At 37.9% G+C, this 23723-nt stretch overlaps 2 protein-coding genes, 1 non-coding gene and 1 pseudogene across 3 annotated transcripts; 3 read left to right on the top strand and 1 right to left on the bottom strand.

Annotated features, from left to right (window-relative positions):
• Positions 1 to 7336: 7336 nt before the first annotated feature.
• LOC120003179 lies at positions 7337 to 7442 on the top strand. Its single transcript, XR_005469300.1, has one exon. It is a non-coding gene; the product is annotated as a small nucleolar RNA R71 (small nucleolar RNA).
• Positions 7443 to 9664: 2222 nt separating this feature from the next.
• LOC120001770 (chloride channel protein CLC-e-like) lies at positions 9665 to 13632 on the top strand. Its single transcript, XM_038850230.1, has 6 exons — positions 9665 to 10377; positions 10458 to 10658; positions 10944 to 11410; positions 11569 to 12099; positions 12752 to 12960; positions 13152 to 13632. Exons 1-6 carry the CDS (start codon positions 9669 to 9671, stop codon positions 13180 to 13182), a joined length of 2148 nt encoding a protein of 715 aa, XP_038706158.1. The 5' UTR covers positions 9665 to 9668; the 3' UTR covers positions 13183 to 13632.
• Positions 13633 to 15750: 2118 nt separating this feature from the next.
• Positions 15751 to 20598, bottom strand: LOC120002660 (annotated as a pseudogene).
• A 683-nt stretch (positions 20599 to 21281) lies between these two features.
• On the top strand, positions 21282 to 22903 carry LOC120003053 (tetraketide alpha-pyrone reductase 1). Its single transcript, XM_038851950.1, has 6 exons — positions 21282 to 21408; positions 21517 to 21686; positions 21801 to 21989; positions 22133 to 22295; positions 22446 to 22641; positions 22759 to 22903. Exons 1-6 carry the CDS (start codon positions 21288 to 21290, stop codon positions 22901 to 22903), a joined length of 984 nt encoding a protein of 327 aa, XP_038707878.1. The 5' UTR covers positions 21282 to 21287.
• The last annotated feature ends 820 nt before the right edge of the window (positions 22904 to 23723 follow it).

Genomic DNA, 23723 nt, shown 5'->3' with positions numbered 1-23723 from the left:
GCGTAATGGTAAATATCGGGTAACCCTCAACACAGTCATTAATTCTAAATTTATTTTTAATTCACCTGGAAAGAAGAAAAGTATCTTTTTGGAATGTTCAAAATACCCTTAGACGGTGTGTTCTTTTTTTTACCGCGTTGATCCTATCTTGACCTGATCAAAACCTTCTATATATCCTCCGAATTAATTTTTTTTAATTATTATCTCTCTCTCACTGTCTGTAGAGTGTAGAATCTATTTTTTTTGTTTTTTTGTTTTTAAGACCTTTCGAATTTGACCTGATCAAAACCTTTCAGATCTTGATCCCATCATATTACATGTTCTTAATTTTGTACAGAGCTTCACATATTTCCTTAGTTAGGGATTATCCGATACCTATCATTATATCTTAGTGGAATTACTTCAGGTATGAGTACGAAGTTGAATGAGTTTTATCGTATATGGAACAACATGATGCATACATGTAGCATACTCGTTTTAGATTTCCTCCTGAAATCATTATAGTAGAAGATTAGTAATGTACCATGTGTTATTGTGCTTTAATAAAATTGAAGTCAATTTATTGAGAAATGTGTTCAAGCATGTCCATTGTTTTTGCTAAGTAATATTTTTATGAACTAACCTTATATATTTATAAAAAAAAAATTTAATTAGTAGTATTTTAGTTTACAACTTAACATATAAAAATAGTTTTAATTAGGTGCTCCTAAGTTGAACAAACTATATAAACTCAAATAATAAATACATTAATATTCTAAAAAAAATTCATATTGATAATTATCCCAGTGATGCATAAACACAAAAAATATTCATTTAAGATATATGTTGAAGTTCATAGTCTTCAAAGAAAAAAAGAAGAATAAATAAGGTAATTAATTAATTACTGTAATTGTTGGAATTTGAATAAATGGAATAAGTAAATTTTTTTTGCCCCTAGATGGTGATTTCCCTTTAAACTTAAAAGCAAATGTCATAAGACAAAATAAATAAATAAAAAAAAAGCAACGGTACCTTCCTCTTCCTTTCCACATAAAAAGTAAGACCATTATATCATACATACACATACGTCAAGTCAATTGTCAATTCATATAAAACACAAAAATACATGTTTGTGTACTGATATGGATTTAATTATAAGCGCACAAATCGTACAAGTAATAAAGAGATGAGTAAATTATCGTTTTCACTAGGGATGTGTTGGCAATCAAGATCAATGTCAAACTAGTAACAACTATGCAAAATGGGGAACGATTTTGCGGTTTCTTTTGATTTTTAACTAAACTAATTAAAAAGAACAAAGACAAATCAAACACAAGTGTGAAGTCAAGGATGAAAAGCGCTAGGGTACTTAACGTCACCTCACCTATCCAATTCAATTCTCTTAGTCCCTTAATCCCTAATTCATCTCTCTATAATGACAATCGATTTCCCAACCTATTCAATGTTCTATTCCTAGATACATCAAACGTATTTTCAACATAAATCCTTGTTATTCCTAACAATCGGATTAATATATCAAAAACCCATTAAGAACTATGGAAATCATTTAGTGATTGCATAAGTCACAAACCTATATTCCTATAGTTCATGCACTGTTGGGTCTAAATTAACCTTACTAGCAAGTGTACTAGTCGGCGACTACAGCACAATGATAAGCAAGGGTCGAATCCACAGGGATGGAGTTATGTCTAATCCAAATGTATACTTGTATGTATGTATGTACAATGCAAACAAAGTAAATATCAACTCAAGATTGTTTGGGTTGGTAATTAAACTAAGACAAGTAAAGAGCAAAGTATTTTTGGTATTTTCTTAGAATAGGGATGCAACTAATGCAAATGAGATGAACACCAAGGCTTTGGAATCCCCCTTGGGAAATGACTTGCAATGACACAAATTCACACACATATTTGATAATTCGGGCATAACGAATCCGTACCTAAGTCGGTTTTAGCGCACTTAAGCCAAATCTCCCTACAATCGATTACTAGCCATCTTATTGGTCTAGGTCGGATATTCCAAAATACATTCTAGCCATCCTATTGGTCTAAACATGCATAGGAATTCATGAAGTTCTATGGAGATTAGGATTCATACAAATTGTCACCTAATTAAAGGGAGACACATTCATAATCAAGTGTTTCAAGAAGCATAATCTACTTGACATATTATTGTCTAAGCAAATTCACCAAAAAATTTCATCCAAAAACCTAAAGTGTTGGCCAAACACCACAAGCATGAATAAATTGCAATCAAACATAGAAACACAAGATTTATACCCAAATCAACTCATATGTATGTAAATCAAGTCATAAACAAAGTCATCAAACCCAAGGCTTCAACCTAGCCTTGGCACAAGAGATTTAGTTACACATAATGAGAGAAAAACACAAAAGGAGAGATGAGAAAATCATGAATAAACCCAATTAGTTGAGTAAATCCAAGTTGAGCTGAAGAATCTCTCCTCCTAGCTCCAAGAATCGCCTTCCCCCTCTGGTTTCGCTCCCCAGAAAATCAGTTCTAGGTCTAAAAACTCCCGCAGCTCGGACAAATCGCGACTTAAAACACCCCAGAAAATTGCTTTACACGCCTAGGCGCGTTGTTTTCACGCCTAGGCGCAATCCTAGGCGTGCACAACTTAAAATTCAAGTCCAACTCTCTGGACTGGGCGTGCAGGAGTGATCCTGGGCGTCCACAATTTGTGCGCCTAGGCGCGCCACGCCTAGGCGCGTTACCCCTAGGCACATGATTCAAATGATCATAACTTCTCCATATGACCTCCGATTTGCATGATTTTAGATTCTACGGAAAGCTTGAGATGTCTAGTTTCCAATGCCTTTTGTTGCGCTCAATTCCAATAACGTGACAGAAAGTTATGACTATTTGAACACACGAAGGTCGGTGGACATTTTCTTCAATTCAGCCCTTTTTCCGTCGCTTTTCATCCAAACAGCAATCAACCTATCAAAATACAAATCAAAACATAAATACACTCATTATTTATCAAAAGAAAGCTTAAGAGGGGATATTTCTACCAAAAATAATAGGTATTATCATACCTATCATGCACCCTATGTCATCTATGGCTTGAGGCAAACCCTAGATATCTCCTTCCGGTCTCAATCTAGGCAACAAATCAATTGAATGATGGCCAAACATTCAAAAGCATTAATCACACCCATAGACAATCAAGAGAGAGAGAGAAATCAAGAAATAAGGAAACCAAGTTTATTGAATCTTCAAGGTTTGGTTACATTAAATCCCTAGTAAGAAATCTAGCCACTCATGGAAGCAAAATACATCATTAAACAAAGGAAATCAACCATAGAAACTATGATAGAAAAGGAGAGAGAAAACCCCCTTGTAGACCCTCTTCTTCTCCAAGCCCCAATGGTGGCTCCAAGCTCTCCAATGGTGGTAGAATGAAAAACCCTCCAAGAACTCCCCCAAAACCCTATTTTATGCCCTTTTATACTTCCCCAAACTCTTATGTCGTTTTCAAAACAAGTTGGGGTCGTTTTGGCTTAAAAACAAGTGAATTCGGAACTTTTTCGCAAAACTGCGCATGCTGTGAATAGTACCTCCGATCGATCGGAACAGTGTCCGATCGATCGGAAATACAATCTGTCTACATGAATTCAAGGCTGTTTTGGCAGGTCCGATCGATCGGGAATTGATCCGATCGATCTCAATCGGAATTGATCCGATCGATCGGAAATCGGTTCTGGAGTAAAAATCTTCATTTTGCACTCTTTTCCTTCCTTTCTTGCCTTGACACCTACAATATGCAAATATAACTTTCTTAGGCAATATCAACTCTTAATCAACTCAAAATGGGATGAACTTATGTGTAAAGGATGTGCAAATGTATGTATATATTTGGCACATCAAACACCCCCACACTTAACCTTTGCTCGTCCTCGAGCAAATTGAGAATGAATAAAGGAGGGAAAGAGTATTTTTCGTTAAACTCAAATGAAAAATAAAACAACTAAGACCTACTCTAAATAAGCAACTAATCTATGCCACTTCGTAGGGCTCACGATGACACTTAGCACGTGCCACAAGCCTTTAAACCCCTAGGTGCCCCTAGTAGGAGGAGTTGTGTCTCCTGAGGGTTTACCAGAATAATACCCACAAACATTAAACAACTTCAATGCCAAAATTCATGTCATCAACAAGAGTATAAAATGGATTCTCAATTGCAAACTTATCCACACTAACAAACCAAGCATTAGGGCATTCAAATCAATAAAAGCATTCCTTCAAGAATCTTATATCATCCACTTTGCTTGTAATTTCAAGAAATGATGCACTTAATGGAGTTCACTTGATATTTGGCTTCAAAGTGACATAAAAAATGGCTATGTAGTCTTCCAAGAACAATAAGAATCAAAGAGCAAATACAATGAGCATTTATTCAAACTTCATTCTTATTCACATTTTTTTTTCTTCTCAAAGGTGACTTGTGCAATGTTCAACCTCCTTAAGCTTTCTAAATGACCCATGTAACGAGCTTTCGACCAATGACTCCCAATCTAGTTGGCTTAGGGCACTAGATGTTAAGACACCCCAACGGATCTAATTACCCGAGTCAAAAGGGCTACGAGGTTAAACTAGTCACCAAGGTACTCTAACATTCATTTCCTACCTTTTTACGCGAAACTCATTGCTTGCTAGGCAAGAGGCCCGGTTGCTCAGCAGAAAATTTATGAAAGAAACCATTTATTCGTAAACACAATTTTTTTCTCTTTTCTATTTTTTTTTCATTTTTCATTGCTCAAGTAGTGCTATTTAGAATCAAATTGATCTCAAACAACCACAAATGTCAAAGTCAAGTCGTATTTCATACCCCACAATCAAGTGTTCCATATTCACAAAAGCACAATGGACAAAACAATTTTCAAGATAGGAAAACTCAATTGGAAAGAATGTCCATAGCAAGATCCATCAATGCTTCAAAGACCACAAAATTCATCCAAATACACTCAAGAGTGACATGGCATAAGACATTTGAAGTCAAAAATTTTATTTTTTTACAAAAACTAGAAACCTAAATTCCCACCCCCACACTTAAAATATGCAATGTCCTCAATGCATGGAATAGGTGAAAATAGAAATAAAAAGATAGAGATAGAACAGTAAAACCTGGGTTGCATCCCGAAAGCTCTTGGTTTAAAGTCTTCAGCCCAACTCCCCTTTGTGAATTCAATCGGGATCCTTGAGGGTTGTGGTGTAGACTCCCCTTGATGGCTTCTTAGGATTGACATTTGATTGCTTAGGTGCCATGCAAGGAGCATAAGCTTTCATCACCACCATTTCCTTAGGATAGGCATTTTTCTTCATTTTCTTGGTCTTCCTCTTCTTCTTTTTCTTCCTCTTCTTTTTCTTCTCCTTGGGATCTTCAACTTGAGACTTTTGAACATCAATTTTAGCTTGGGAGGCTGCCTTGAGAACTTCATGCTCAACCTTGGAATTTTTGCCTAGAAGAACTTCCACCGGAATATATGGAGCTTCTTTCTCAAGAGTGTCAGGGATGACCATGTCAATATGCTCCACTTGGAGGCATTGTTGAGAAACCTCATCTTGCCTTCTATTGCCAAATACTTTAAAAGTGATTTGATCACCTCCCGCACCTCTCAAAGTAAGCTTCCCTTTTTCAACATCTATCAAAGCTCTCTCGGTGCTCAAGAATGGCCTTCCCAAGATTATGGGAGTAGTAGGGTTAGCCTCCATATCCAAAATAATAAAATCAACCGGGAACATGAGCTCACCCACCTTTACTAACACATCCTCCACTATGCCAAGAGGGTACTTTATAGATCTATCCGTCATTTGTAAAGACACCGTGGTTGGACTAATCTCTTTCACTCCAATTTGCTTCGCAACCGATAATGGCATCAAATTGATGCTAGCTCCAAGATCACATAAAGATCTTTCAATCAAGGTGTTACCTATAGTGCATGGGATTGTGAAACTTCCCGGATCATCTTGCTTAATTGGGAGCTTCCTTTGCACAATGGCACTACACTCTTCGGTTAATTGTATCTTTTCATGCTCCTTCAATCTCCGCTTCTTGGATAAGATCTCTTTCATAAACTTGGCATAGCAAGGAATTTGCTCTAAAGCTTCGGCAAAGGGGATGTTCACTTGAAGCTTCTTGAATACCTCCAAAAATTTAGAGAATTGATTATCATGCTTCTTGTTGCTCTTTAACCTTTGAGGAAATGGAATTGGAGGCACATAAGCCTTGACTGGAGGTGCGGGGAGAGAACTATCAGGCCAATCCAACTCAACTGCATATCGTGTTTGTACATTTGGATCATCTTCTGACTTTTCAACTTTTTCTGGGATTGGCCGATCGATTGGGATGGGGTCCGATTGATCAGAAATGCCCCCTGGACACTTTTTCAGCTTCGTTTTCCCTTGTTTTGCTGCACTCCCCCTTTTCCTGCAAAATTTGCACCTTTTCGGCATCAAGATCAGCAGCATTTTGAACTACCTTACCAGTCTGAAGAGTGATTGCCATGCATTGCTCTTTGTCTTTCCCTTTTGGATTCACCTCCGATTGGTTAGGCAAGATACCTCTTTCTCTAGATGACAAAATGTTAGCCATTTACCCCATTTAAACTTCAAGATTCCGAATGGAAGCACCATAATTTTGCATTAAAGTTGCATGGGCTTGAAGAGTAGCATCGGTTTTGCTCATGAATTGCTCCGTCTTTGTCATAAATTGGGAGGTATGCGTTGTAAGCTTATCAAGACCTCCCGCAAGCTTTGAGAACATGTCATCAATATCCCTCTTCTTCTCTTGGGGCTGCACTAGATGTTGAGGATTTTGTACATTTTGAGTATTGTTCCAAGAGAAGTTGGGGTGATTCCTAAATCCCGGATTGTAGAAGTTGGAATAAGGATCATTGCGGGGTTGATTGAAATTACGTCCACCAATGACATTCGCTTGCTCACTAGAGTTTGACGGAGAAGCAATAAGACATACCCCCAAGGATGGCCACCACTACAATAATCACAAGAAACATAGGTAGGAATGTTTTGGATAGCATGTACCCTTTGAGCTTGATTCATAGATAATGCATCAATCTTTTTTGCCATAATAGCCAAGGTAGACATAACTTCTTCATCTCTACAACTTCCCCCTTGCTTTGGATTCCCCCTCATCGAGGACCAAGAGTTAGTGGTTTTGGCCACTTTATCAAGTAATTCCAGAGCCTCCTCTTGATTTTTGGTCATAAAAGAACCTCCCGCAGCTACTTTAATAGTCTCCTTAGTATGCATGCACAACCCATTATAGAAAGCTTGGTACACCACCCATTCCGGAAGACCATGATTTGGGCAACTTCGAATAATGCCTTTAAAGCGCTCCCAAGCCTCATAAAATGATTCAAAATCCTTTTGGGCAAAGGACATGATATCCGCCCTAATTTGCACCGCTTTGCCCGGAGGAAAGAATTTCGTCAAGAATTGCTCCGCCATCTCATCCCAAGTGGTGATAGAATTGGGAGGTAAGGACATCAACCATCCCTTAGCCTTGTCCCTCAAAGAAAATGGGAATAACCTCAACAAGATAGCATCCTTAGAAGCTCCGTGAATCCCAAAAGTAGTGCACACATGCAAGAAAGAGCGAAGATGGACATTGGGCTCTTCATTAGGAAGACCATAGAAATTCATCGAGTTAGAGATAATGTTGATGATAGCCGGCTTGATCTCAAAATTAGTAGCATTGATAGGAGGATAGCGGATGCTTGAAGGATTTGTGTCCCAAGTAGGCCTAGCACAATCCTCAAGAGAGCGAGGATCAAATTGCCTAGGAGGGCCTCCAACCTCATCACCACCATTTCTTCCATTACCATCATTCACAATTAAAGCTCCACCAAGATCACCAACATTCCCCCTTCCTTGATTGTCTCTCATGCCTTCCATTTGATTATTAATAAGCTCCCGTCTAAGATTGTGAAGAGTCCTTTCAATCTCCAAATCAATAGCAATTAATTCCGGAGTAATAGAACGTCTTCCCAAGCTCATACAAGAGAAAGAATTTCTGTAGAAAAATAAAAACCAATTAACACAATTGAAAACCTAATTTGACACAAAAAACAATTGCCTCAATCCCCGGCAACGGCGCCAAAAACTTGATATGGATTTAATTGCAAGCGCACAAATCGTACAAGTAATAAAGAGATGAGTAAATTATCGTTTTCACTAGGGATGTGTTGGCAATCAATATCAATGTCAAACTAGTAACAACTATGCAAATTGGGGAACGATTTTGCAGTTTGTTTTGATTTTTAACTAAACTAATTAAAAAGAACAAAGACAAATCAAACACAAGTGTGAAGTCAAGGATGGAAAGCGCTAGGGTACTTAACGTCACCTCACCTATCCAATTCAATTCCCTTAGTCCCTTAATCCCTAATTCTTCTCTCTATAATGACAATCGATTTCCCAACCTATTCAATGTTCTATTCCTAGATACATCAAACGTATTTTCAACATAAATCCTTGTTATTCCTAACAATCGGATTAATATATCAAAAACTCATTAAGAACTATGGAAATCATTTAGTGATTGCATAAGTCACAAACCTATATTCCTATGGTTCATGCACCCTATGTCATCTATGGCTTGAGGCAAACCCTAGATATCTCCTTCCGGTCTCAATCTAGGCAACAAATCAATTGAATGATGGCCAAACATTCAAAAGCATTAATCACACCCATAGACAATCAAGAGAGAGAGAGAAATCAAGAAATAAGGAAACCAAGTTTATTGAATCTTCAAGGTTTGGTTACATTAAGTCCCTAGTAAGAAATCTAGCCACTCATGGAAGCAAAATACATCATTAAACAAAGGAAATCAACCATAGAAACTATGATAGAAAAGGAGAGAGAAAACCCCCTTGTAGACCCTCTTCTTCTCCAAGCCCCAATGGTGGTTCAAAGCTCTCCAATGGTGGTAGAATGAAAAACCCTCCAAGAACTCCCCCAAAACCCTATTTTATGCCCTTTTATACTTCCCCAAACTCTTATGTCGTTTTCAAAACAAGTTGGGGTCGTTTTGGCTTAAAAACAAGTGAATTCGGAACTTTTTCGCAAAACTGCGCGTGCTGTGAATAGTACCTCCGATCGATCGGAACAGTGTCCGATCGATCGGAAATACAATCTGTCTACATGAATTCAAGGCTGTTTTGGCAGGTCCGATCGATCGGGAATTGATCCGATCGATCGGAAATCGGTTCTGGAGTAAAAATCTTCATTTTGCACTCTTTTCCTTCCTTTCTTGCCTTGACACCTACAATATGCAAATATAACTTTCTTAGGCAATATCAACTCTTAATCAACTCAAAATGGGATGAACTTATGTATAAAGGATGTGCAAATGTATATATATATTTGGCACATCATGTACATTTAGCAAAACTCATGTGCATTTAGCAATTACCATTCCAAATTCCAATTACACTCCCAATTTGCCTAAACAAAAATAATAAAATAATAGTTAATTAAACAAATCGACATTTTTTTTATAAAAAAAATCAACAAGTCGGTGAATATTGATTAGGAAAATTTAAAAAACTCAACGTGTCTTTGGATATATATTAGATGGATAGGGATGGCGAACGAAAAATAGGCAAAGCCTGTAGCGGGAGACCATGGACTGTGCATTCGTGCACTTGCTGGGTTCACAGAAGCATGTCAGCGAAATCCCTTCTCTAATACCTTGTTCTTCTTTATCATTGAACTTCTTGTGCTCTTCCTTCTCTCTGTCCACATACCGAAAACGCTACAAAAAAGAGTTGGGGATAACTAGTGTTTGGAGGCCTCCGAATTCTCAGCTACAGCCTGAACCTGAACGTAGAAAGCCCGAGTCCGAGGAGACGAATGAAATCAATCAACAACCGTCAGAACTGATCAATTCCGCAATAATATCGTCTTGCTTGGTGGGTGTTCTCACAGGTATCGGTGTGGTGCTCTTTAACAACGCCGTCCATGATATACGCGACTTCTTCTGGGATGGGATTCCCTATCGAGGTGCCTCCTGGCTGAGAGAGGAGCCCATCCGGGCCGTGTGGGCTCGAGTAATTTTGGTGCCCGCTTGTGGCGGCTTCATTGTAGGCTTGTTGAATTTGCTTCGAGAATATCCGTCCCTTCCCGATGGTTACATGAAGCCTGCACTTGGACCCTTTTTGAAGGCGTTGGCCGCCTGTGTCACTCTCGGCACTGGTAACTCATTGGGGCCGGAAGGACCTAGTGTCGAGATTGGCACATCCATTGCCAAGGGAATTGGCTCTTTGTTTGATAAAAGTTCTCAAAGAAAGCTGTCCCTCTTGGCCGCAGGCTCTGCTGCTGGAATCTCTTCTGGTATGTTCCTCTTCTTAGTGCCAATTATTAATGCATTTGTGTTCTCTTTATTCAAGTTACTTGTTTCTTTTTGTCCACAGGATTCAATGCCGCTGTTGCTGGCTGTTTTTTTGCTGTGGAGTCAGTCTTATGGCCAGCACCATCAGATTCAGCCCTGTCACTTACCAATACAACCTCTATGGTTATACTCTCTGCTGTAATAGCTTCTGTAGTGTCAGAAGCCGGTCTTGGTTCGGAACCAGCCTTCAAGGTCCCAGATTATGATTTCCGCTCTCCTAGTGGTAGACTTATCATTTTTCCTGCCTATAAAACTTTACACAAGCACCCACCAGACCTGTTGATTCCACTACTTTCTTCGCTTCATATGCATTGTGAATGGGAATAAACAACTAGTTGTAATCGAGCATCGGCTACTCTTAGCATAAAAAAACTGATAATGTTTTTGATGACTTATTCAAACTCAGTTCAGTTTAATAAACCTCCTATAATGGCATAACCCAGAACTTTTTCTTATGAATTTCGAAGTATTATGAAATTTACATTTAGAGCATTTCTTCTTATTTCAGAACTCCCACTGTACTTGCTGCTGGGTATTGTATGCGGCTTGGTGTCATTGACCTTATCTAGAAGCACATCATACATGTTGGTAATTGTTGAGAATCTTCAGAAGGTCCTCAGGATACCAAAAGCTGCAGTGCCTGTGTTGGGTGGCCTAGCTGTTGGAACAATAGCATTAGCATATCCTGAAATCCTTTACTGGGGATTTGAGAACGTTGACATCTTGTTGGAATCTCGACCGTTCGTGAAAGGCCTCTCCGCTGAGCTATTGCTCCAGCTGGTGGCTGTCAAGATTTTTGCAACTTCTCTGTCCCGTGCTTCTGGCTTAGTAGGAGGCTACTATGCCCCTTCTCTTTTTATTGGCGCTGCAACGGGAATGGCATATGGGAAAATTATTAGTTTTGCAGTCTCTCAGTCATATCCAACATTTGATCTTTCCATCTTGGAAGTGGCGTCGCCCCAAGCATATGGCCTGGTCATTTTATTTTAAATTCTGCATACCATTTTTATGCTTTAAACTTAAGTTGCAATATATTTCGAATTAATTTTCTATTTTGGAGGAAAAAAAGGATGTGGAATCCAAAAATCAAAAGTATTTGAAATTATGTATGTCTTGGGAACTACATTTTGCAGGTTGGAATGGCTGCTACCCTTGCTGGAGTGTGTCAGGTACCTCTTACTGCAGTTCTGCTGTTGTTTGAACTGACACAGGACTATCGGATTGTTTTACCACTACTTGGAGCTGTGGGGTTTTCCTCTTTGATTACATCTGGGCAAACAACACGAAAGGATGTCAAAGAGATTGGAAAACTTAAAGAAAATCAGAATTATTTGACGCAGCAACTATCTTCGGGTTTTTCTGTTTCCAAAGAGGCACCTTACTCGACCAACCTTTGCGAAATTGAATGCTCACTGTGCATGGATGATTCTAGTAGTTGTCAAATATCAATTGGGAAGAAAATTCTTGTTTCAGAAGCCATGAGAACAAGATATGTCACCGTTCTGATGTCCTCTTCACTTACGGAAGCAGTGAATCTTATGCTAGTTGAGAAGCAGTCTTGTGCAATGATTGTTGATGATGACAATTTTTTGATTGGTTTGCTGACGCTTACTGATATTAGAGAATTCAGTACAGTTGCAAAAGCCAAACGCGGTAAACTCAAGGTATGGTTATCATATATCTGTAGCAAAGCATTTGAACAAAATTTTATTGTAAGTTGATGACATGATGTAAATCAAGTACTTTTGAAATTCCAGTTGCGAAGTAAATGATATGTCAAGGAGAGAACAAATTAAATTTTATCTTGAAGAATCATCAAGCAAATGATGAAGTAGATAAGGAGCAATAGAATATAACAATAATGATTTATTATGTCGGCAACTGATATTTATGTGATTTTTCTTTATTTTGAGCTGGAAAGAATTAAATGGCATTATAATTAGGGGGAAGAAAGATGAGGAAAGCAGAGGAAACAAGAAGAGAATAACAGGCCCTATTGATGTTGGCACTCAACATTATCGTTAGTTACTTTTTGCAAAGTCTTCGCAGGCTACTTATGTGTAACCAGGGCTATTATATCTCTGCGGTATGTGGGACTTTGCAACCCCGCAATCACTAGAGAAGCCTTGTGTGCAAGGGGAGTTGTTTACCTTTACCTCTACTTCACAAAACAAGCTTGGACCTTCGATGGACTAATGTTTTCAACTCCTTATACTTGACGTTAACACTAGATTAATGAAAAATACATATCCAATACACATCCTTTTTTCGACATATGCAACCATGTATCATCACTTATAACTCTTCTTGTTGCAGGATATTTTAGTATCTGAAATGTGTTCATCAAATGGTGAAAGATGTCAAGTATCATGGACTGCCATACCAAATATGGACCTTCTTTCTGCTCAAATGATCATGGACAGGCTTGGCATGAGCCAAGTTCCGGTTGTTTTGGAGCATGCTGAAGTCCACAAAAGGCATCTAGTTGGCCTTTTAGACAGAGAATGTATAACTGTTACACGCAAGTAATGTTATGAACTCCCCTAGTAATCATCATATTCTTCTTTTATATCATATCAAATGAATCCTTTACATCGAGTATAAGCACCTTGTTTTTATAACCTAGCTCTTGTTTCCCTTATTTGTAGTTGTAGCTCAAATGTTGCATTTCTCATGTTAGCTGATTTTTTTTTCTCCTTTCCTTTGCTGAATGCAGTGCTCTAGAAACTAGAGAATCCCTAAAGTAACATTTCCATGTGAAGGCCATGGCTATGATCGACGATGAAGAGATGCTTCATATAATGTCTGCTGAAACAATCAAAGAGAACGTCACACGGACTGGTAGATATTTTTCTACTTTTAGTGGTGCTAGGCAACTGAAACACTATGCAGGCACCTGGCTGACATCTACCCGGGATGACCTCACTCTTGAAGGTATTGGCTCCATGTTGTGTCACTCATCAAAAGTGCTGAGATGTCGAGCATGGTGGGCTGTAGAGCACAGGAAAGGAAAATGTGTTCTCCTGTAAAGAAACTGATATAAGGATCTAAGGTGAAAGGCATGTCAGGACATTTTAAATCTTTTTGTTTGGAAGAACTCGTCGAAAGATATTCTGACGGTTGATTCCATGAAAATTAACAAAAAATATCTAACTCTCGGATTTTATTAATTTTGAAAGGGCCTCCTTTAACTGGCAGATTAGTTTAGTTGTTTCCTATTTTTTCTTTTTGTGTAGCCTTTTCGGCTTTAGGTCGCATAAGTGTTTAACTTTCATGATAAGCGTGCACTTCCGCTTCTACCGCGAAATCAATAAACATGATTTTGCTGAAGAATCTACTTATGCCAGCAGTAATGCTGTAGCACGATTTTTGTTTCCTTGTGCTATTTGAAGACGATAAATTTTCATGGAGCCTGCTCATAAGACAGCTTTCCACATGATCATGGCATAATCTGGGGAAATTAGGCTTGTTTTGGTGTTTTTTGGGTTGACTGTGCGGACACATATCTATTTGTCCCGATAGTACTTACCCAAGAGCGAGTTTTTGAAAATAGTTGTGTTTCCCGATCGATCAGGACCATGGGCCGATCGATCGGGGTCTATCGAGCCAAACTGTTTTGATGCCTTACATAAATAGGAGATTTGTAGGATTTCGACCCAATTTAGTTTAGGGGCGTCGTCTACAAAGAAAAACAGAGAGAACGTTGTGGTACGGGCTTAAAGGTGCTTCCCACAGTTGAGGCCCTCACAGGACACCTCGTGCTCTAAGCAAAAAAAAAAGAAAAGAAAAAAGGGAACATTTGAGAAAGAGTGAAGGGATTCAAGAGATAAGCAAAAGAGCGGCTCATGGGATTCTGATTGCCTTGTGGGTAAGTCAGATTCTTTTATTTGTTGTCTCATCCATTGGTTTTCTAATTGAGAGAGTTTAACAATATAACATCTAGAGTAGACTTGTTCTACATGTATTGGATGGCCTCTTGTTTGTAAACTTCTCCCATATAATGAAATTGATTTTCTCTGCCGGTGGACGTAAACCTTCGCGTGCCGAATCACATATATCATTGTGTGTTGTCCCTTTTATCGCTTTGATATTGTTGGTTGATTGATTAATTGTTTAGTTTAGTTTAGTTTAGTTTGGATATTTGATTTGATCAACATAATCAACTGTAGTTTTGACTTTGAAAGTTACCAAAAAAATGTCGTTTGAACGTAATGTAACCTTTTTCTGACCCAATAACTTGGCATGTCAATCATCTAAAAATGAACAAGAGTGGAAGCAACAGGCCAGTCATTTTAGAAGAGGAATTTGAAAATGGCAGTGGGAAGCACGTTGTCAGTAAGCGTAGCAGACATAATCAACTGTAGTTTAGAAGTTATTACCAAACAAATGTCGTTTGATGTACTGTCTGTTTGGTGTAGCGGAATCGGAAGCGGTTCCACTGACGACACCATTGTTCATTTGGTGTAGCGGCTGCAACGGAACCGTTGTAGAAGCTCCTTGTAGGAGCTTATTTAGCGGATACATTTCAAATTATTTTTTATTTTTTTTACTTGTGGGGCCCACATGATCATTAACTTTTTGACTTTTTACAAGAACTAATGTGGACCCCACAATTTTAATAATATAAATTTAATGAATATCACTTTTGATCACTAAAAGATTTTTCATGTTCAATTTGCATAACTAAAGATTTTTTATGCCAATTTGATACACCAAAGTTTCAATTTGTTCCAAATTGCACAATCGGTTAGATTTAGCTTTTTTAGGGCAGTCAACGTGCCCATGTAATTGTTGACTGCTAATAAACCGTCCAAATTTGAAGGAGTTAATAACGTGGCTAACAAAAAACAAAGATATGTGTAATTAAGTAAAAAAAATATTAATTAATACAATTAAAAATTTAAATCAGATTAAGTTAAAACACTAAACAAAAACTACATTTAATAAAAAAAAGAAAAAGAAAAAGTGTAAACAACATAAATCTGTGGGCCGAAAATTCCTTCCCAGGATTCGACGCCACCATATCTTTAATCACAAACATAAAGTTTATGGGTTGATCCAAGCACGACATAATTTAAAAAATTAACGAAAACCCATCTCCAGTGACCTCTCCAAACAGCAATGGCAGTAGTGGTGACTCAACAAGTAGAATATTTCCAGACAATCAAATGGAATATTATAAAGTACATGGAGCTAGTTTAATTTCAATGATGCACCACATAAAAAGCTAGAACTAGATTAGGGCATACTAGCGGCAATATGTATGACGTGGAAAACAATTTACAAAAAATAGGATCATGGCAATGGGGACACTGTTACATTATTTTCCCTCTAACCCCCCAATAAGAAAGGAACATGTGCCGCCAGCGATAGACAATATCATGGTTACAAGAAGAGCTACATGCCAACATCAGTGCCCGCATAGATCTACAGAGGAAAGTACAGCCATCCCATTGCTATCCTCATAAAGCCATTGCCAAAGAATCGACAAGCGAAAAAACAAAAAATGCAAAGCCACCAATGACATGTTACAAAAGTACTAATTATCTTTATGTTCCATGTGCTGGACCTGTGTTTGGCAACTAAAGGGGCTTAGAAATGAAAAGTTGGAGGATCATCAAGAAACAATACCAAACTAGTTAAAACATAGGAAAAATATATTTATCCATACATATACCTATACAAATATCTAGACTCGAGGTGACCATGATCCTGTGTACTATGTTTAATCCCACCTAAAAGGATGTTCTTCATATGATGCTAACAACAAATCCTTTTTAATTAACATTGCTCGAGTCCTTTTTTGCCTGTCTTTTATCCTTTTTTCACTCCAACTTGATAATAGAGCTTGTATTGTCGACAATCCTTTTCAGCACAAGCCCGAATCATCCAAGACAACGTTCACCTCCAAACCCCCATACTGGAGAAATGCATTGACGTTTTTCAAAACAACATAGTTGTTGGCACCAAAAATATATTGGACCTAATGATTTGGAATGATGTAACCTATAAGCCCATATTGGAGAGGAAGAGAAACCCAATTGCTGAGAAGCATGGCTCAAGAAAGAGTGTGTTGAAAATATTCCGTGTAAAGTGGAAGAAGTTGTGGCAGTTACAACAAGGTGGTCAACGTGACAGCCTATGAGAAAAGTAAAGGAAAAACTGATATGAAGTAGTGACTTCTAACTGACAGAACGTGACACAAATGAGGGGATAACTGCAACAAGATCATGATCTACGGAGGGAGAATTTCGCGCAAGACATGGTTTATAAAAGCCGGTAGACAGACAGAACAAGAAACACACACAATCAACAACAACAAACAAAAACAGTCAAACAGACAGACAAAAAACTCAAGCCCAAAGACACTTTCAAGCTTCCGAGTATTCTAATTACTTTCCAAATCCTTGTCAATTTCTAGCAAATATCATCTTGTTCATTCCAAATTTCTTTGTATTTATTCCTTGTCAAGTTTCAATATCAACCATCGTTGTGTAAATTGTTCTTGGTGTTTATTTATTTTTTTTCATTCCAATCTCAACAAAATGCACTACAGTGGAGTTGGGGAACCTAAAACTATCGAGGTCCCAAGATAGTTCGTTCAATCGTCTAGATAGAAGTCTTATTTACATTCGGTGCATTTCATTCAAATTAGTGTAGGAAACTGTAAGTCTTGGCACAACTACAACTCGTTACCATCTTGGGTCAATTTTTGGTGACAAAAATAGTATATAAATATTGATTACAGCATAAACATCTTTTTCTTCTTTGGAATACATGACAGCATACAACACCTTATTTGAATCTCTCATATTGAGTGAAAGAAACAATGTGAGGAGATAGCACGAATGAAGACACGTGGTTGCACCCTAAGTCAAAAAAAAAAGACAAAAAGCAAATAAAAACTAGCAAAAATACCTCGGGAAGCTTTTGTATCAGGTGGTGTTTCTTGGGATTGGACACTGCGTGCATGCATGCTGAAGCTTTGAAAGATTATCGAGAAGCTTGTCCCGTATTTCTTCAAGTAATTGGCGAGAATTTTTATTTTCCATATTACTAGGGGCAACATGAAGAGTATAGTCCGGACCAAAATATTCATAGTATTCATGTTGGGGCATATTGTCATCAATTTCCTTCCCGAGAGCAACCCCTGTCTGACTTACATATGACACATAACAGGGAATAGCTAAATAATTAGTTAAAGTTCAAAGGCAAATTTTCTACACATTGAATATAAAATATTCCAAGAAACAAGTAGACAATGTGACATAGCAGCAATTCAATGAATTTAAGCTGATTAACCTCATCTTCCCTTGCAAATATCAGGTACACCTTTGACCATATAAAAATCCAATGATTTGTGACATATTATGGGAAACGAAGACAGACAAAGATGGAAAGAAAATGAACACCTAAATCAGGTAGCTGACAAAGCTGTCGTTATAGCAATACTAAAACATGATCCCAAGGCATATATTGGGCAACAACAGAAATAGTACCGCTCACGGACATCATTATTCCTTTCCAAAGAATTACCTAGCTAGTTTCTGATGAAAAGACATTGACAACGATGACAAAACCAAGTGCATCTTCTGCACAAACGATAAACCCTTTTAAGTGGCATCATACTACCAAAAATAACCTACATTTGGAGAAGCCTTGTCTATAACAGCATGCTGATCAGTCGAATTTAGAATAGTGATAGAAAACTATACCTCATAGCACCAGGAACGAGCAACATTCCGAATGGTATACCCACCCCCGCCTACCAGCAGCAATGGAACATTGAATGATCTAAAAAATTTGACACACTCAGCATGGCCTTTGATTGAAAGATTGAAGCACCCTAACCTATCCCCAGACAAGGAGTCCGCCACACACTGGAGAACCACGGCACCACTCACCAGGCCTGAAAATTTCCATAACTTTTCCAATGATTGGTTTAAACAAGAAATGATAACTGTCATCATCAATTCCATCATCCAATGGAACATTAAGGGAATAGTATTTCCCTTCCCATAGCCAATATCACGTGCATCGCCTGTACCAGGAAAATAATCCCCGAATTTGTGGAATGAAACTGTCATGCTCTATCAGTAGTGTAAAATGCCTCCTCTACTCCATCTCCATGGTGGATATCAATATCCACATACAAAACACCTGCAAGACAATTCAAGAATTCATGAAAAATCACAATCTAATAAGCCGGTCGGACCGGAAAACCGGTGACCGGCCACCAAACCGGTATGATTTTGTCAATATGTTAGAGCATGTGACCCAGTGAGAATCAGATGGTTGGACCTGAAATCCGATGACCCGGTCAGTTTTACATGAACTGTAGAGGTTATTTTTTAGAGTTAAATGACTATAAAACATTGAATTCTTTTGTAATTTCATTACATGTATTTCATTTGTTTTACATATAATATTATAATATCAATATATTATGTATATTAATTATCACTTATCAAAATATATCAATATAATTAATATGTGAATCTAATATATTATTATTACATTGTTAAATGTCAATATTACACACATTTTTTTGGATGATCACATTTCATTATTTTGGTTTTTTTTTTTTTAGCATTATGTTTAATCAGTGGCGAACCCAGGAATTGTGATCACTGAGAGCACAAAAATGACGTTGGGGTTCGGGGACATTGCCATTGAAATTTTTTTTTTGGGGTTCTTTATATAATGGATTTTTAAATATAAACAAAAAACACAAAAACACGTTAATAATATTTCAAAACAACAAAAAAATACATTATATTTTATCACAATTGTTTTCTGTAAATTTTCATATTTTGAGTGTGATATCACAACATTAATAATAGTTCCAATCAACTCAATTTTCTACGTAACATATGATACAATCATTCAAAATTTTATAGGACTTAGGATGGTTGAGTCAAAATTACTTAGTGGGCTTGATAAGGTAAATGACACACAATAAAGTTGGGTTTTAGACTGAGGGGCTTGGACAATTGGACTTTACAAGGTAAATGACACATAATAAAGTGGAGTTAGGGCCTAAAACTTAGAAGGGTTAGGTCAAAATTACTTAGTAAACTTTAATGAATTGGGGTCCTTTTTTTTTTTACTAAGGGCATATGTATCAAAAACACATATATACGTAATGCGAAATTCGGAAATTCATTGGGGTTTGTGCCCCCAGTCCATCTAAGGTAGGTCCGCCAATGAGTTTAATTATAATATATTTTTTTATTTATTAATTGAATCGCGGTTAAATCCTTGACCCAGTAAATGAACCAGTGACCCGTCCTTGCCCGGGTAGATGTCCAAGTTGGTTTTAATAACATTGGGAGACACGTGTCCCTTTAACATAGAACTAAAATCCGTTTATCAACCTACAGTACTAAAGAGAGAAAGCAATAAAAGACCTCGTGTCGCTTGAGGAGCTCCAGAATGGCGAGGACAATATCATTTATTACATAACAGAAGCAAGAAGCCTCACACTTCTTAGCATGATGAAGGCCACCCGCCCAATTGATGGCGATATCGCAGCCATGGTTGAGCTTGACAGCACCACCGACAGAGCCGCCGGCATAAGTTTGACAGAAGGAGTAGAGGTAGAGGCCATCGAAGACAGGGCAATCCCCGCCGACATTAAATCGCTTGAGCTGGCGGAGCTGATCCTGCTGGGTTTCGGGGGTAATGCTACGAAGGAACGAGATATAATCGTCGGCTTGAAAGCCCCAGAGGTCTCCTTAGCAGGCAAGGGCTTGAGAACTTGCATGTCTTGGAGGAGTCCGTAGTGGGCAAGGAGGGCGTGGGTCATACGGATGCGGTGAGGCTTCATAGGGTGGCCCTGGCCGTAATAGTAGTTCCCAACTTCTGGGTCTTAGAAATAGCACACCTTTCTCTTCACCCCATCTGGCCCCGAGGGCAGAGAATTGCCTCCGGTATCCATCGAATTCAACCTAGGAAAGTAAGGAGGAGATGGCAGAGACCGAGTACACCTAGAAAACTCTACTTACTGAAAAGCAAAACTTCACCATATCAAGCGGAAATTGAAGCAGTTGCAAAGCTCTAACCTTAAAAATAACGTTTGCTCCAAGAAACAACAACCTGACTGATCAGTGGAAGACTTCCCTTCCGTCACAAGTCTTGGACATCCGCGCTGCCTACTTGTGTTACCAGGTCGATTTTGGCATTTTGCTTTGCTAAACCGGCCACTGCAAACGGGTTCTAGAGAATGTTCGATTCGAACTGCAAGTATAAGCCCAAAAGATTTAACAAGCAGCCCAATTCGAGATGAAAAGCAAATGTGAGCGTAACTCAAGAGTGGGCTATGACAGTGGTGATGGCCCAATGCTGTTTGCTTGCTTAGTGTTTACGTGATGTGCCAGTATGTAAATTTATGGTTTTGGTGGAGTACAGTTTGCACTCACCTAAAGCATTGATTGGCTGACTTGCCTACTTTTTCTCTCAGTTGTAAAACTAAAAGAATGCAGGACACGTTTCCGCTACATAAATTTTAAAACCGCCACTCCTCACTAAGTGTAAGTATATGTAATAGAACTCATATCATATCATATGTAAGGCCAGCTGGTGGTGGCTTCCAATTCCTAGTTCTTCTCTTCATTGCGTGACATAATATAATTATACTTATCATTTAGTTTATATATATGGAATTCGTAACAAGAAGACAGTGGCTCACCGAACTCCAATTCTCTACATTACATAAGCTTTGATTGATGCTTGAGATTCTTTGTAACCCTCTTAAGAATTGAATTGAAGATCGAGGGTTGTATATATAAATATATGTGACATTCAGTCTTGGTTCTCATGAAGGATTAATATTGCTGGTGTTAGTTTGATCATGGATAGTAACGTAAAAGGTAAAGTGTGCATCACAGGTGCCTCTGGCTTTCTGGCTTCCTGGCTGGTTAAACGTCTGCTCTTAGCTGGGTACCATGTGATTGGGACGGTTAGAGATCCAGGTATATATCATCTCTCTAGTCTCTCGCTTACAAAGTTAGTAAGTTACAAGTACCTTAATTAATAATTAAACTAAACAGATTTTACTAATAAAATTAAAAAATAATCAGGAAACGAGAGGAAGTTAGGGCATCTATGGAGGCTAGAAGGAGCGGAGGAGAGACTCCGACTAGTGAGGGCTGATTTGATGGAAGAGGGAAGCTTTGACGATGCAATCATGGGATGCCATGGTGTCTTCCACACAGCTTCACCTGTCCTCAAGCCTTGTTCCGATCCAAAGGCACGCATCATTGTTAAATTAATTGATCCTCTTTCTTAATTCAGTTCATAATTAGAAAAATTAAGTAATTAATTTGCTTTTATTGGATATTCATTCATTAATTCTTATTTGCAGGCAGAAATCCTGGAACCAGCTGTTGAGGGAACCTTGAATGTGCTGCGTTCATGCCAGAAGAACCCAACTCTAAGACGTGTTGTTCTCACCTCTTCCTCATCAACTGTGAGGGTACGAGATGACTTTGACCCTCATGTACCGCTTGACGAATCATATTGGAGCTCCATTGAATTATGCGAGAGGCTACAGGTCAACAAAATATGTGTATATATATATATACACACACACATATATATACCTATTTGTGTATTCTCTGTTTGATTATTATTTGAGACATTAATCTAACATCTGCTCATGTAAATTTTTTTTTATTTTAATTTTAAAAAAGCCAGATCTGGTACGCCTTGTCGAAAACCCTTTCTGAGAAGGCGGCATGGAAATTCTGCGAGGAAAATGGGATTGATTTAGTCACTGTTCTACCTTCGTTTGCTATTGGGCCTAGTTTGCCACCTGATTTATGTTTTACTGCATCAGATGTCCTCGGCTTGCTTAAAGGTTCTTGAAATTATTTATTTTACATCTATCTCTCTTTCTTTCTTCCTTCAAAATGAAATCAATATATAAATGAATGAATTCGAGCTATCTAATTAATTATTAATTGTCTCATCAATTCCCTTAATTTAATCAATAATTAATAATTTACAGGGGAAACCCTGCAATTTATGTGGCATGGAAGGATGGGATATGTCCACGTTGATGACATTGCCCTCTGTCACATTCTTGTATACGAGCATGAAGCTGCTCAGGGCCGATACTTATGTAACTCTACAGTGATGGACAATAATCAGCTAGCGTCCTTCTTATCATCCCGTTATGCATGGCTTCCCAATATCCCAAAGGGGTGGGTCCATTTCTATTTCTGATTAGTAATATTCAAATTCAAATTCAAATTATATTAAATGTTGTTGCCATGAATCAATGACTATTTATATATACATATTTTGGCTTTCATTTTCAGGTTTGAGCAACTGAATCGACCTTGGTACGACTTCGACACTTCCAAGTTGAAGAGTTTAGGGTTCAAGTTCAAGTCCATCCATGAAATGTTTGATGACTGCGTAGCATCACTTGTCGACCAAGGATATTTATCTTCTACTATCTAATTAAGTTAAATAATTTCATACCAAGACAATTTACATCAAATATATTGTTCTTTACATCATGAAATTATGTGTCAAAAATGGACGCCACATAAACTTGGCAGGGCAAGCTAAGACCACATATGACATACCAGGTCCACACATGTTCTTCTGGCCATAACTGTTCCAAGCGTCACTAGTGAAGTAGACATTTTTGGCATAAAATGCCTTCAAAAATATCTCACTTCTGTACCATTTTGACAATATCACAATTGTTACTTTCTTACTTCTTACGTAAACACACACATAAACCCTATTACTGATCTGATAGATTGAGTAGCCCCTACAAATTATTTTTAAATTCCAATTATGTACAATTTCTCAGATGTACTTATGTCAAGTCAGCTATATTGAATCTCGAGTTAAGGGCAAAAAACTCGAATTTGATTTTTCAATTCTCATGGCAACTCAATTCATATGGATAAATCCATGAGTCCTTATAATAGGACATAAATTACACGTTTCAATAAAAAAAAAAGTTCGAGTAGAGCACCTACCCCGTTTACCTAAACAAAAATATACGTAAGTTTTACGTTTTAAGAAGTAACAAGTTCGAGTCCCCACTTTCAAGGCCGACCCTAGTTATTTTGATGTCCAAAGAAGCACAATAAAATGGTGTCCCATTGAAAAAAATAGCAAAGTGAGAGGGTACTTACTTGCTTTCTTCTGTTAGGAAGAGAAGAGTGACAATAATTTTTAAAGGTTCGATCGGATGGCCAAAAAATAAAATGTTGAATAGCACATTTTTAAATGATTAATTTATTCACAAAGAATAATAATAGTA

Source organism: Tripterygium wilfordii, chromosome 7 (assembly GCF_013401445.1).
Source record: "Tripterygium wilfordii isolate XIE 37 chromosome 7, ASM1340144v1, whole genome shotgun sequence".
In the NCBI taxonomy this organism is placed as follows: Eukaryota; Viridiplantae; Streptophyta; class Magnoliopsida; order Celastrales; family Celastraceae; genus Tripterygium; species Tripterygium wilfordii.
Note: the sequence above shows the minus strand (reverse complement) of the source record. Positions and strands in the feature narration are given on the sequence as shown.